This window comes from Podarcis tiliguerta (genome assembly GCF_965153285.1).
Source record: "Podarcis tiliguerta genome assembly, chromosome: 12".
In the NCBI taxonomy this organism is placed as follows: domain Eukaryota; kingdom Metazoa; phylum Chordata; class Lepidosauria; order Squamata; family Lacertidae; genus Podarcis; species Podarcis tiliguerta.
Window position 1 is genome coordinate 36,993,141 of NC_139545.1, and position 15,474 is coordinate 37,008,614.

The 15,474-nt window shown below is 43.1% G+C and overlaps 1 protein-coding gene across 2 annotated transcripts in view; it reads left to right on the forward strand.

The window, feature by feature from the left end:
- PLXDC2 (plexin domain containing 2) overlaps nucleotides 1-15,474 on the forward strand; it is a 226,760-nt gene that overhangs the window by 118,513 nt on the left and 92,773 nt on the right. For both annotated transcript variants that reach the window (XR_014503673.1, XM_083406568.1), the window contains one exon: nucleotides 11,079-11,225. Coding sequence is in view for 1 of the 2 variants with exons in the window: in XM_083406568.1 (XP_083262694.1) it covers nucleotides 11,079-11,225 (147 nt within the window). In the remaining variant the exon portion in view is untranslated. The remainder of the gene's footprint in view (nucleotides 1-11,078; nucleotides 11,226-15,474) is intronic.

Here is a 15,474-nt window from a genome sequence, read left to right on the forward strand (position 1 = left end):
TTTGGGGGAAAACTGAGGCTTATATTCCAGGCCAGTATTACTGAAAGCTGGGGTTTAGTTAATTTTGTCTAATAGTTCATGCTGTTATAACCCTGGTTCCAGCAATTGATTCAAATACAGTTTAGATAACTTAAGAAGAAGAAGAAGAGTTTGGATTTGATATCCCGCCTTTCACTCCCCTTCAGGAGTCTCAAAGCTGCTAACATTCTCCTTTCCCTTCCTCCCCCACAACAAACACTCTGTGAGGTGAGTGGGGCTGAGAGACTTCAGAGAAGTGTGACTGGCCCAAGGTCACCCAGCAGCTGCATGTGGAGGAGTGGAGACGCGAACCCGGTTCCCCAGATTACGAGTCCACCGCTCTTAACCACTACACCACACTGGCTCTCAAAGGAACTTTTGAGTTTATCAAGAATTAAGTTCATAGTCCAGATGGAAATAGCCAACCTAGTTTATGCATCAATAAATAAGGAAGTTAATAACAACTTTCTGTTTTGTTTCACTGATTTCTTGGCTGGAGAACTACCAAGCAATTGGATGCATTTGAGAGCAATTAAGCAGTTATTTTGTAATAACTTTGGTGTAGCAGCTTATCAAATACCCTGCCATATGCTGGGCATCTTAAATCTGTCAAGGAAGACCACAAAGTCATCTGGAATTCCTCCCATTACCCCATCAGCTTTTATTCCTGGATGTGTATCCATGCATACACACATTTGCCTGACAGTAGGTACCTCTAAATTCATTGAGACTGACTTGTCAATAGACATGCCTAGGGTTCTGCTATAAGTGTATTTTTTAAAAATGGAGTTTGCAATACAAGCCTATGAATGTCTATTCAGAAGTAAGTCCCACTGAGTTCTGTGGGATTTGCTCCCAGGTAAGTGTGGATAGGACTGCACCCTTAATCTTCACGTATGCCAATTTTCAAGTAAGCCAGTTTTGCTCATTTTAAAATTCTGTTCCAAGCAACGCCGCATTTTCTCACGTGGCAAAAGCTTTTGTATGAAAGAAACTATTAGCATCTCAAAAGTTACCTCACTTTCATTCCTCAAACAGCTTTGCAGCTTTCTTACTGCCAAGATGCTTGTAATGGCTTAATTCACTGCAGTTCTTTTAAACCTGAGCACATAGCAAATGAACATCTTTGCAATTTCCTTACTGCCAAGATCCTAGCAGGGACTTAATTTTCTGTATATTCAGAGTCTCCGTGATCAAGTGACAGCAAGTGAACTTTCTGGCATAATCAACAATCTGAAGAATGTACAGCATAAAGATTAGCTGAAATCCATCTTTCTCTTGTGCCAGGAACTCATGCTGCAGCTGTCTAAACTGAAGCCAGAGAAAGTGGGAATTTCAGTCCTAGTTTTGGACGGATAGTGCAAATCCTTACAAAGGGATAACAAGGTAGCCAATATGGTGCCCTCCAGATGTTGATCTGGATCATACCCAACCATTGGCCCTGATGGTTAAGGCTGAGTCCAGCAACATATCAAGGAGACCACATTGGCTGTCTCTGGCATACACCTCTTATATAAACTATTATTGTCTGCCTTTAGTGTTTTCCTCTTCTGTCTGTGTGTTTGTAGTCTATCTTGAGCTCCTCATGCTAAGGATACTTTTCTGTGGTGCTTTGTGCAGCTTCGATGCTGTGGTCCTACGATGCTGTTGACAAAGCTGCAAATATTGTCAGCTCTTACCCATTTCCGTCACATTCACTGTTGGGAAAAAGGAATCAGACGTAGAATTCATTTTATGTTTGTGGACCATCACACAGCACTCTTGCTTAAAACAGTGTGAAATTAATTTTAGACGTACAATAGAAGAGAAGCCACCATGAAAAATGAAGCAGAAGTGTTTCATATTCCCTGAAAACCCTGGTGGCACAGCTGTTTATGAAGCATATGTAAAAGTTAGGATTGTCATTACAGTGCAGCTTTTTGCATTGGGAGAGACCATTCAATAATATCCAGCAATTATAAGTATGATGGTTTCATTTTGTGTGGTGGTTCCTCTATGGCAGTGGTGAGGAACCTTTGGCCCTCCAGATGTTGCTGAACTACAACCGCTATCAGCCCCAGCAAGCATGGCCAATGGCCAGGAATGATGGGGGTTGTAGTTCAGTAACATCTGGAGGGCCAAAGGTTCCCCTTCCCTCCTCTATGGCATAGACACTAGGCACTGCAGGCAAAGCAATGACAGGTCTGCATTCTGTATTTAGACAAGACTACTGTTGTAGCTATGGGACGTGGGTGGCGCTGTGGGTTAAACCACAGAGCCTAGGACTTGCCGATCAGAAGGTCGACGGTTTGAATCCCCACGACGGGGTGAGCTCCCGTTGCTCGGTCCCAGCTCCTGCCAACCTAGCAGTTTGAAAGCACATCAGAATGGAAGTAGATAAATAGGTACCACTCCGGCGGGAAGGTAAACGGCGTTTCCGTGCGCTGCTCTGGTTCACCAGGAGCGGCTTAGTCATGCTGGCCGGAAGCTATATGCCAGCTCCCTCGGCCAATAAAGCGAGATGAGTGCCGCAACCCCAGAGTCGGTCACGACTGGACCTAATGGTCAGGGGTCCCTTTACCTTTTACTGTTGTAGCTGGGGGGATCAAGGAAGGAGAAGAAAGGCTAATAATTTCTAAAGGGTGGTTCGTGGGATGCTTACAAAATATAGCACTATTCATTTGATTACTTGTGACCTTTGCAGTAAAGACCGAATATTTTGTCCTCTCCTTGGCCTAGTATGTTCTGTATGTGTGGGATCAGCAACAAAATGTTGCAGCGTGAAGGGCTTCCTCTTGAGGCTTCCAGCCACTCTGTTCCTCCTCTGCACTCCCTCAGTTCCCTCCTCACTTAGAAAGCGTTTCACGACCACTGAGCATCTCATTCCTCATTGGGTACCTGCATATGTATTTTAATAATCTTGCAAAGCGAAACCCAGAGAAGTAATTATGGATACAGTTCAACCATAGAGTACAGGCTTAACTCAACAGACTTCAGTTCTTTGGAGGAATGCTAGTGGATGATAATGGTTAGATCGATAATCAGTATTAACAGTACAAAGAAGCGCTTGATAAGCTGAACTAAAACTGAGTTCAGAAACTACACCAGCAGAGATCCTCCAAAACAACTTCCCTGTTCGATTAAACCAATTGAATCGGTTCCCCCTTAAGCCAGAGATATCTCCCTTCTCTCTGCATCAAGGGGAAGCCCTGTCCTACTCCTTTGACTCCTTATCCTGTTTTTCTCCAAACAGGAGCTCAAATGTCCACTAGAAAGCAATTGGCTATTTAAAAAACCCTATTTTGACAGCTTTTTTTATTACTTAAAGTGGAGGTCTCCTCCTCCCACCCCTTCCAAACACAGCACTATCTTGTAGTAGTTCTGAATATTTGATTCTGCTCAAGACCTTTTACCCTGTACTTAGCTGCTTTACAAGATCTGCAGCATTGCATACCTATCTCTCAGAGGGCAATTTGAAATAAATCTTTACAGTATGTCAGCTTCGCTTCTTCAAGATGTCTATAAATCTAGCCATGGTAGACTGTATTACGATATAGGAATGCCATGCTGAGACATATAAAATTCAACAGTGGAAATGATAAGATTGTTTTCGAACAAAATAGAAACCGGTTTATGGAAACTTTATTATATAAAGTAGCCATTTAAGAGTTTCATGCTTCAGTGGTGGCAGCAACACCTCTCCTACCATTAAATGCTACATTCTGCAAACATTAAAATGAGACTATTTATTACAGTATGATTGATTCATCTTCCCCTTGTCAAGAGATTAGCACCCATGAATAGAAAGATTGGGATTTGGGGTAATTTGAACAGAAATGCGAGAGAGCTCTGGATGAGGACCTGTGATGCATCTATAGACTTCCTCTTTTCTGCAATAACCTAACAGGTGGAAGGTGTAAAGGGAATAAGAGTGGTGAGCTGAATGAGGGCTTACAATACGATAATCTTTATTGTCATTGTCCCATACAGAACAACAAAATTGAAAAAATCTACATCAGACATTCAAAAACCCACAAGCCTGCTATCCCAGCTCTCCCAGCCTGGTTAGCCCCTAAAAACTCTGATACCCTATAATTGAATACAATATACTCACATAAAGACTACCTTACACTGCGTTTAAAACCAAAAACGCATTTGGATAGAAACTGTTTCTCAGGCGGCTAGTCCTAGTCTTTATGACTCTGTACCTTCTTCCAGAAGGCAGAAGCTGAAAGAGATCATTTCCGGGGTGCACACTATTCTGCACTATCTCTGCAGCCTTCTTATGGCACCTGGAAGCATAGATTTGATCCAAGGTGGGAAGAGTGCACTCAATTATTCCCTCCGCATTCTTTACAACCCTGGACAGCATTGGTTTTTTCCCTGATCGTGCAGTGTGTTGAATCCCAATAAGACAGAGGTTCTCATATCCAGGAATTGGGTATATGGCATGTTCTAGATGGGGTTGCAGTCCCCTTGAGACAATGGCGTTGTTCCGAAATGCAGTGTTCTATCTGGAGGCTCAAGTGGCCTCAGTGGCAAGGAGTACCTTTACCAGCTACAGATGTTCTAGGACAGGAATATTGTTACCATAGTAACTCATGTACTGGTGACATCCTGGCTAGATTATTGTACCGTATTTTTCGCCCCATAGGGCGCACTGGCCCATAGGACACACCTAGTTTTTTGGGGGGAAATAAAGGGGGGGATTATTTTTCCCCCAGGCGCGGGGAAAAAGTGCATCCTATAGGGCGAAAAATACGGTAATTCTCTGTATGTGGGGCTGCCCTTAAATATGTTCTGGAAGCATCAAGTAAAGCATCAAGATACACAAACAAAATATTTTAAGAGCCAATGTTCATTCCCCTTTCCTTCATATGGTCCCCCCCCCTTACTTAAAATGTTAGGTGTTCAGAATTTATTTCTTGTGGAAGTGTCAGAAATGAAGCTTCTTCTTTTACATTTATTAAGCAGTTCTCATTCCTTTGGCTCTAATGATATATTAATTGGAACTGACTCTGATTGTTCTTGAGTAGCTGTTTATCAGCTATTATACACGCAACCTAGATTGTTGAGCTAGAGGCTATAATTAAATATTTGATTTGCTGGTTGTTAAAAGAAAAGCATGGATTGAGGTCCCATTTCAAGAGTGCATTTAACTTAATGTCTGCATCCTGCACACTGCAGTTGTGAGTTCTAAAGCTTATATATGGAATAATTTCTGATTCCTTAATTTTTAAAAGGTAGGTAACAGCTGTACATTTCTTTTACTACAATCCACGGGCACTCAATATGATTAATTATGATTTATTTATTTTATTTATTAATTAAAATTATATACTGCCCTTCATCATAAGGTCTCAGGGCAGTTCACAGAATAAAATACAAGATAAAAGACAATTAATGCAGGATTGTGGGTAACCCAATCAAAGGAAGAAGTAGGTGTCTGTTGATTTCCCTCTAGAGTTGTTTGTTTGGTTTTATAATAAGGGGTGAAACTAGACTTTATACTGTTAAGTTGTGGGTGAACATATCAGACAACACAGCGATTCTTCAAACAGCTCTTGTTTATTCACAGGCCAGAGCAGAACTGAGTTGAAGGGTTCAGCCAACCTACTTATATAGAGCTCAACTACAAGGCAACAGTAACAACTTTCTGTAACTATCCAATCACTGAACGTCACTTTCAATTCCTTATTTGCATATGTGGACCTGAGTGAAAACTATCTACAGTATCCCCCTGCTGGCCCAGGGTGAGAACTTCAGTACATAACATATACAGACGGACATGAGTTGCTTTAGAGATTAGTTAGCCTTTGTTTTGCTTAGCTTCCACTGTTTGAAGAATGCTTGGTGTCATTTTTACAATGCTCAGGTGGGATCTTGGATCTCTTAACAATTCTTAACCATAACTGCAGCTTTTTTTAAAAAAACAAGGATTCAGAAAAAACATGTTCTGCTTCTGTGAAGCTGCTTGGGATGGTGTCACAGCTGGTTGTCTTGGAGGAACAGTCAACCCTGGTGATCATTGAGTAGGCAAGCCAGTAAAGCAGGAGAGACATTAGCATGGAGAGACAGATATGTTGATGAACAAGAATCTGAAGCAACTTGACCTCCTCTCTACGGGCAAGTTGCTCAGACTCGGGAGTCAGGATAAAGTCTGAGGATATACAGGGCCAAATGAAATCCCACTTACCCCTCCTTTTATTTATTTGTTTATAAAAATATGAACAGGCCTGGCAACCATTGAACCAGCAAACTGAATAACTTTGTTCTAGCCAGCTGCATTTGTGGTACTCAATGGATTGCAGGACAATGGCTCCTTCTTCTGGTGGACTGCCATGGCAGCACCAAAGGTAAAATTACCATCTCTGTCATGGACTGATCTGGACTTCCTGTTATGCTACACTTTCCAGGCATAGACCCGCTCTTTAAAGCTCAATGTCTGAGCAGTTTTTTATTTGTTCCCGTGTTTTACCTGGGGAAACTCACGGTGTACTGCTGAATCGGAACAAACAGTGATCCACGAAAAACCTGATTGCCATTTGCTCCGATTCAGCAATAAAACATGGGTTTTCCTGGGTAAAGTGCCAGGACAAAAAAAGCAGCTCTTACACAGAGCTTTTGAACCCTGGACCTGTGTTGCAAATCATGGCGCAAAAGGAAGTCTGGATGAACCTAACTCTCCTGGTTCTGTCTATTCCTAAGATCCACGATTCCTTACATGTTCCTTGTTTTTATTACTTTGCTGTTTTTTCAAGAAAGCATTTAATGTATTTAAAAAACAAGTTTCCTCTTAACATTTTTACTAGTTTAGGGATCAAAGCAAGCCTTTGCTAAGTGCCTTTTTCATGTTGCTGTCTGCGTTCTGTCTATGTAACTTCTGAACTGTGTTGGATACATATCTCAAACGTATGTGCAGTAAACTTTGTGGAATTAACCAAACCCATGTGTCCCCAAGGCACATTTCTGACTGTTCCCAAGTAATAACATTGCACATCTTCTGATTGCTCTTCTATAAGCTTCTTAAGTGGAACTATCAGGGAATGTAGTGTGATAATGGCCCCAAGGCTCTTCATCTTAGAAGCAGGAGCACAAGTTGTCTATCAGAGCAATAATGCTAACATCCCTGGCATGGATTCAGGCTAGTTGCACTTGCCTGGCACATAGCAGTGTTACAGAATCTGTAGTCACCTGGATGTGCAGATGTGAAAAAGCAAACAAGTACAAGCATAACAAAACTTTCCCCATATTTTCTGCCCAAGTTTCCCTTTGGACTTTACAGCAGCGATGTGACAAGTTTATTTTTTAAAAGGGATTGTATCTCCTGCTGGTCATGTTCAAGGTGGGTAAGATTTTTTTAAAAAAAACCAAACAAACCCAAAATCATTTTAAAACATATGACTTGGTCCAAATTAAATCCACCAACCAAGAGCACTTATATTCGCAAAAGCCCCATGGATTTGACCTTTGGATTGGATTTGGAAGTGGATCAGCAACCAATACAAGGAGTTTTGTATCAGAATTTTAAGTTCTGTCTTTCTGGTTTCACTCAGTGTTATGGCAGCTGCATTTTACACCAGCTGAATTTTCTGAACAATCTTAAAGGCATCTCATGCATTACATGAGTAGTCCAATCTGGATGAAGGTAAGGCATGTATGACTGTGGCCAAATCTGATCTATCCAAAAAGAGGTGCACTCTTGGCCATGACTGTCTCCTGAGCAGCCAAGAGAAATTGTGCAGATCTGCTCAACTAACGATCTGCTATCCATGTGTAGAGACTTTGTGTGGGATTGCAAAGTCAAAGCCAAGGAAGAGACCTCAGCTCGATGAGCCACAAGTTGTGCATTCATCTGATGTCTAAGGATGATGTAAGATCAGAAGCTGCTCAGAGTGGGCACACGGTGAACAACATGTCTCAGCTGTGCAATAGAGGCCCACACAGCCCAAGCAAGCGACTTTTCAGTGTGATATATTTTTTTAAAAAAACCCATATCTGAAGGGTAAAGCAGTATTGATTTTCAAACAGTGGGCACCAATGTTTCATAATGGTCACTAATAAATTACAAGTGTTTTCCCCCACATAAGCAAAATTTATTATCTGCGTCTCTTGAGATGTATATGCTAGAGTTAAGTCCTTGAAAAGCTTCAAAAATCTCATTATCAAGCTATCAAGTTTGCGAATATGAAATACTACATAGGGGAGTTTAGTGCTGTGGATTCGCATAGCTGTGCATGAACTTGCATGAGTCTCCATTGTCATTTCCATTGGCCTCAGATAAAAATGGATTATACCTTCTACCTTTGGTATGAGATGAGTGATGGGATGGGATGCAAAAATCAGAGGCATATCAGTTAGATGGTGCCTGTCAAAAGAGCTAGTAAGCAATCTTTTTTGCTTGTGATAGTATCAGTCAGATGAATCACACCAGTTCTGAGAATGTTGGTGATTTGTTCTGCATATAGCATTGCAGTTTTGCATCTATGAAATGATTAACTAATTTCGATGAGATTAAGTGGCTTTTTCCTTTTGGCTCCACATGAACCAGATCTCCATTTTTGCTTTCATTTGCCTCCAGTTTCAGCTTTTAGCAACAAACCACAAAGCTGCTTTTTAAAAATATTTAGAGAATGCAAAGAGAGGAAATTTATTTAAAAGCCATTGATTACTAGAAACTACTGTGCTGTACTGTGACACGGGTGGTGCTGTGGGTCAAACCACAGAGCCTCTTGGGCTTGCCAATCAGAAGGTTGGCGGATCAAATCCCCGTAACAGGGTGAGCTCCCATTGCTTGGTCCCTGCTCCTGCCAACCTAGCAGTTCGAAAGCATGAAGTGCAAGTAGATAAATAGGTACCACTCCGGCGGGAAGGTAAATGGCGTTTCCGTGCACTGCTCCGGTTTGCCAGAAGCGGCTTAGTCATGCTGGCCACATGACCCGGAAGCTGTACGCCTGCTCCCTCGGCCAATAAAGCGAGATGAGCGCTGCAACCCCAGAGTCGTCAGTGACCAGACCTAATGGTCAGGAGTCCCTTTATCTTTACCTTACTGTGCTGAATAAATATATGAAAGTACCACATGTGTGTGACTGTTTTCAGATAATCACATCCTGGCTTAATAAATGGAAATATGAATTACACTTTTGTCCCCCACCCCACACCCCAGCAAACTAGGGGTCAGCTGTACCAGGGGTCTCCCTGGAGGAGAAGCAGGACCCCCCCCCAGCAGATCTCCAAATGCCAGTCACCTGAAGAGCCAATGGAGCTGGACATTCCTGTCCTAGACTGGAGCTCCACATGCATGTGGTCTGGGTTCCTGGCCAACACTCAGAGCACCACCCCTCCCCAAGGCTACAGGAGGAGAGGAGATGGCATGTCAGACAGGAGCTTCAGGGCCACTGCAAAAAAGCTTGAGCAGTAACACATGAAGCTACCGTATTTTTCGCTCTATAAGATGCACCAGACCACAAGACGCACCTAGTTTTTGGAGGAGGAAAACAAGAAAAAAAATATTCTGAATCTCAGAAGACAGAACAGCAAGAGGGATCGCTGCGCAGTGAAAGCAGCAATCCCTTTTGCTGTTCTGGCTTCTGGGATAGCTGCGCAGCCTGCATTCGCTCCGTAAGACGCACACACATTTCCCCTTACTTTTTAGGAGGGGAAAAGTGAGTCTTATAGAGCAAAAAATATGGTACTTGTGGAAGCTGTTGCCAAAACGTTTATTGGCCATTGCTGCATCAGAGGGCAGAATTATTTCTGCATTTGCAGCAGTTGCTTGTCTGAGATCTTAGGATGCAAAAATTGCATTTGTAAAATGAGATTTATCACAAGCTGAGTTGATGCTCTGCTTTCCTGTTTTAGTATTCACATAATCAGTGGCGTAGCGTGGGGGGTGCCAGGGGTGCGAGCCGCACCGGGCGCAACATTTGGGGGGGGCGCAAGTCCAGAGGGAAGGGACAAGCAATCGAGGCTTGGTTGGGGGGAGGGATCGTCGTCTCCGTTTGGCCGGCCCCCCTCGAGGAAGCGGGAGGGAAAAGAGCCGCGCAGCAGCTGCAGCAGCAGGGAGGAGGAGGTGGAGGAGGAGGAGGTAGAGGAGCAGCAAAGCCGGGAGGAGGAGGTGGAGGCGCCGCCTGCCTGCCGCAGGATCCAATCCGAGCCTGCTAATCGCTTGCTCAAAGAGGCAAAGGAAGAGGTGGAGGCGGAGCCACTGGCCCGGCAGGGAGGAAAGTTGGAGAGAGCAGCGCGCCTGGGCGCAGCGAGGTTGGGTAGGTGCGTGCGCCCTGGCTGGCTGCCCGCCTCCCGGGCTCAGTGCCTCCATGACCCCTCCAGCGGCGATGGGAGAGATCGGGGGTCTGGGCTTCCGAGATACCCTGGAGTGAAATCCTGCTTCACCTTCTTGGGAGTCCCTCTCTTATGCTTGGGGGGGGGGGTAGCAAGGGGGAAGAATAATGATTTCCTCCACCACCAGCCCCAAATTCTATAGTAAGAGAAATTGGGGGCCAAGCCAACTGGGGAAATGGTGAGTCTCTAACTATAGAGCTCAGGTATTTAGGAGCAAGCTGGCTCTGCCCATAGGGAGGAAAAGCACTCTGTGCAAGCTCAGAAAACCCACGCCATGCCACTGCGCGCTCACACTCGCAGCTCTCTGCCCCTACCTGGCTCACTCTCTCTCTCTCACTGCAGTGCTGGCTGTGCGAATCCGATCCAAGCCGCCCACTGTGGAGGGGAGGGTGCCAGGCGTGCAGTGCGGTGCGGAGGGAGAGCGAGGGACTATCTGGGGGAGGGACAGTGCAGGGGGGGGGTGCAAATTACTTGCATTGCCCCGGGTTAGGGGGCGCAAATTACTTGCCTTGCCCCGGGTGCTGACAACCCACGCTACGCCACTGCACATAATAAAATGTGTTGGTTTTTTCCTCTTTTTTCTTCAGTCACCTTAATTTATAGGACAAGGAAATAAAACTTTACCAGTTTCTGCAGGAAATGAATAAATCTTGCATTTATAAACAGTTTTTTTTTAAAAAAAAACCCTCTGGAAATTGAGTCGTTTTAAATCTACGTTTGGCTTTTTTTTCTTCTTACAGGAGGATATGGATCACAATTATTATACTTCAAGGACATATGGCCCATTTGATGCTACCAGCCGAGATCTGTGGGTGAACATTGACAAAATGGAGAAAGATAAAGTGAAAATTCATGGGATCCTCTCCAACACACACCGGCAAGCTGCAGTAAGGCATTTGATATGCATTGCTATTTAATCTTATGTTGTTGTTGACATCTTGGCTCCCTCCGTGATACACAGCAGGCCGTTGAAAGAAATGGGAAGACTCAAACCTGCAATGGCTGGCTGTGTTCTCCCCCTCCACTGTCAGAAGCAGTCTACTTCTGAATACAGTTACTGGAAACCACAAGAGGAGAATGTTGTTGTCCTCAGGCCCTGTCTGCAGGCCTCCCATTGGCATCTGGCTGGCAGCTGTGAAAAAAGGGAAACTGGACAATTGGCCTGATCTCTTCTTAGGTCCCTATATTACATTAGAGGTGACAGCATTGCTTGATCATTGCTTTACCAGAATGGATTGAGGGGCTGGGAATTATTTTTCAATATGCGAAATCATAATCGTAACCATAACAGTTGTGATATTGTGCCAGGGAAGAAGGCTAGTTTACAGGCAAAATAGATTTGGTGGCTTGCAAAGGATTTAATGATTATCAAGCTTTTTGCTTTTAACGGTTGTGGGATTTCTAAAGTTGAAATGGCCTTCTTCTTTTTTAAAAAGATATATCCCCACTTGGTGGTTGGTTATTGTTTTTTGTTTTACCTCTGGCATAAACACACTATAATGTGTGTAGAATAATTGTTAGTCCAGGGTGTTCACCTCTGAACCTATAGCTCAGATCTGTAACTGGTTCTATGGTGGGGTTTTTTGTGGGTTTCCCCACATTACTTTAAGATGCCCTGACTATGTGCCTGTAGGATTATATTTCCCTCAGAAAACCTTACTCCAGTGTCAATGAGCATTAAATCTCTCAACAGACCTGCAGCAGTATTATAAAATGTCTTGGGAGGGAAAATATATGTAATCTTGGTGTCATTCAAGTCAGTGGCTGTTTTTGCCATCGAGTTCACTTGACAGGCGAATTATCTTACAAATTGACTAGCTTAACTGCCATATTTAGAACTAAAATGTAGCAGCCCTGTATTTACCCTTTAGATTTGTATGAGGAGCCGTGGTACCTGAGTTTCTGAGAACTATTAGATCCTTGTCAAAATATTGTTGTTTTTCAGCTGTTGATTCTTGTCAAATGATAACAGAGGTGGCAGGTATAATTCCATTTCCACATCAAAGATCTGTGTTGGTTAATTCTGATCACGCACTCCTTGTAGCCAGAATGCTAAACTAAGCCGCTACCTTACAAGTATAATTGGATGCTGTAAGACTTCCAAAATGGTATTCCCACAGCTGACCTGAGCACTGGAAGCTCCTGGAAGAAAAGAATCAGTACTGACCTTAAAGGGGATGTAAATTCCATAGCAAAAATGACAACTCCATTGTCGTGTGATGGAATGGATTTTTGCTCTATTGGTCTGAAGACCAATCGGATGGAATTCTGACACCGGGGGCGGGGGGGGGGGGGCGAGGAGTCAAAGTAAATAGCTTTAAGGGATAGTTCATGAAGTCTTAAAAATGCAGAAGAAAGTATTTGCAGTTCAGAGGACGAGCGGAAAAGAAATAAGGGAGTTAGAATTCTGCTCTCCATTGGGTTGTGTCATATCATTTCCCAGGACCAATAAACTCACCAACCAGGTGACAGGCTGAGAGAAGAGCAGTAGATGGAAGAGAATCTCTGTAGGATTCAAGAGGAGAGGGAGGTAATAAACCCTCCAGATTTAGACTGACACAACATAATTTATAGAAGCTCTCTTTTTCCAGCCAAACTGAAAAGAATAGCTAATAAATGGATGGAGCAAAGTGGAAATGCTGGAGTCTGGCAGTTTCCTGAGTTAAGAATGGACCTAATACAGCACAGTATCAGTTATATGAGATTTCTAGACATGGTTGGGTGTTTAATAAAAAGCAAACTCTGCTACAAATAAGGATGCTTAATGGTATGGCTATTCTGGCAACACATCTTTTCTTGAGCACTCTTGGAAAGCGAATTGGGAAAGAGACAAGAGCAAGATGAAAAAGCAGTGACGTTTTCGTCAAAGGAATTGCAACCATTTTTGTAGGCCTGCCTCTCTTTTCCAAGCCAAAACCATGCAGCCCAGCATACTTGACCCAAAGTTAAATAATACTGAATTCAGATGAGTTGTGGGAACAATTAAGTTGCAAGGATTGTTCCAATGATTTGCATCTTTGAAGGCCTTTGTGAGGACTGTAAAGCTAAACATGAGCTCGAGCAGCCTAAAAATAAGAAACCAATGTGATGAGGATGAGGGAGTACCACAAGAACTTGTGAATTAACAGGCACAATCTGAGAGTGCTGTTGTGACTCATCGGTATATAATACATATGCATAAAGAATTCGTTCTGTTGAAGTGAGAGATTATAGGGACATAAATTATGGCGTATATTATATTGGAGTTTGCTGATGCAGCCAAAAGCTTGTATGAATACAGAGGTGCTGTTCTGACTCACGATCAGAGGATTTGAGCACTCGTGATCTTCTTTACATGAGCCTGCATGTTTGCTTGTTGGCACTAAGCCATGGCTTGGCTTAGCGTTGCGTGAGGATGGTATAAATGTGTTTGTTTTCCTCATTTTAATGAGAAACATTAGTAATTATATTAACTCTTTAGCTGTAAATTAAAAGGCCATTGATTGTTGTAGCTGTCCAATTAAGTTGCTGGGAATTGGAACTGCTGACCGCTTTGGTTAGTAGTGTTTTTCTCACACGAGTAGCCCTGTACGTCTCCATCCAAAGAAAAGGGGGGGGGGGGAGAACACTGGCCCTGCTAATATCCAATTTGCTTTCACATGGTGACTTATTTTAGATTAATTTCATATGCAGCATCTTTTGAAATGGTGCCTGGAGCATGAGCATTGACAAGAGAAGGGGAATGGCAGTGGGAGGGAGCTGTTGCTCTCCTGTTCTGCTTGTGAGCTTCCCATACGCATCTGATTGGCCTCTGTGATGAGCAAGATGCTGGGCTACATAGACCTTTGGCGTGATCTTCATGTGTCCCTTTGGAAATAGAGGCAAAGGCCAGCAGATATGGGGGGCTATGGAAACAGATGGGACAAGGACTTGGTAGGAGGCATACCTGTCCTCTACTAAGAACATAAGGCCCTGCTGGATCAGGCCATTGACCCATCAAGCCGAGTTTCCTATTCTCACAAGCAGGACCTGAATGTAACAGTGTTCTCCCCATATGTGATTTCCAACAACTGGTTTTCAGAGGCATACTGCCTCAGACAGTGGAGGTAGAACACGGCCATTGTGGTGTTGACTTGTGGCTTTTGAAGAAACCAGTATATACTCATGAAGAAGCTGTGTGTGTTTATCATCAAGCTCACAGCCACATGTGTTGCTTTAAAAATTCTTGGTGACAATTTTAAGAGACGGTTGCCTAGGCAGGAATTCAAACTCAGGAGAACATCGGACACAATTCTGCCATTTGAGAATCTTGCAAGCAAAAGGCAACACAAGAGTCACTTCCCTCCCCTTTTCAATATTTTCATGGTATGAATTGCCAAGAAATTGGTTAGTAATCTATCACATCCAATTGTTATCCACTTGATGTGTATAATTCGATCCCCTATTTGCATCTCAGCACCTTTGCATGAATGGTCTTGTAGCCATGCATTCCTAGAGTAATAGTTTTATAATGCCAAACTCTCCAAACGGATGTTGGATCCAAGCTTCCTCACACAATTAATGTGACTCTTTCCCAGTAAGAGGCTGTGCAATCAGATATGCGCTTAATGTCACCTTGGCAATCCACTCAGCGTACAAGCATGTCGCTTAGCAAATCCTTCCATTCAAACTAAAAAGAAAAAGAAGAAATTCCGGTATACTGATTATGGTTAAATCAAGATTTTAATCTTGTACCTGCAGGTGCAAGAAGAAAAATGTGGTTTCTAGTTGGACTTGACACCACTTCACTTTTTTATGCTTTCTTCCAACTTCCCAAGATAATAAATTTGGAGAAAGTGGGGCGGGGGGGCAGGAATCATAAAACTGTTAGAGTGTTAAAAAATCTAAGGGCTGTCTTGTTCAGAGCTTGCCTGAAATGTCTTCTCTGCCCTTGTAAAGAGATGAATCTCCATCATTAGCCAGTAAATGACAATTTTTGCATCATGCAAAGATTAAGTGATAAAAATAAAAATGGCTTCTTAAGGCTTATTCCTTATAGTTTATAAGGAAAAGGGGGTCTAAATTTGTTAAACACTCATTCATCAGATGCTTTCTAAATTGAGAAGGCTGAATTAATATAGGAAAACGTGAATGATGCTTAATCTCCTAAACTAAACT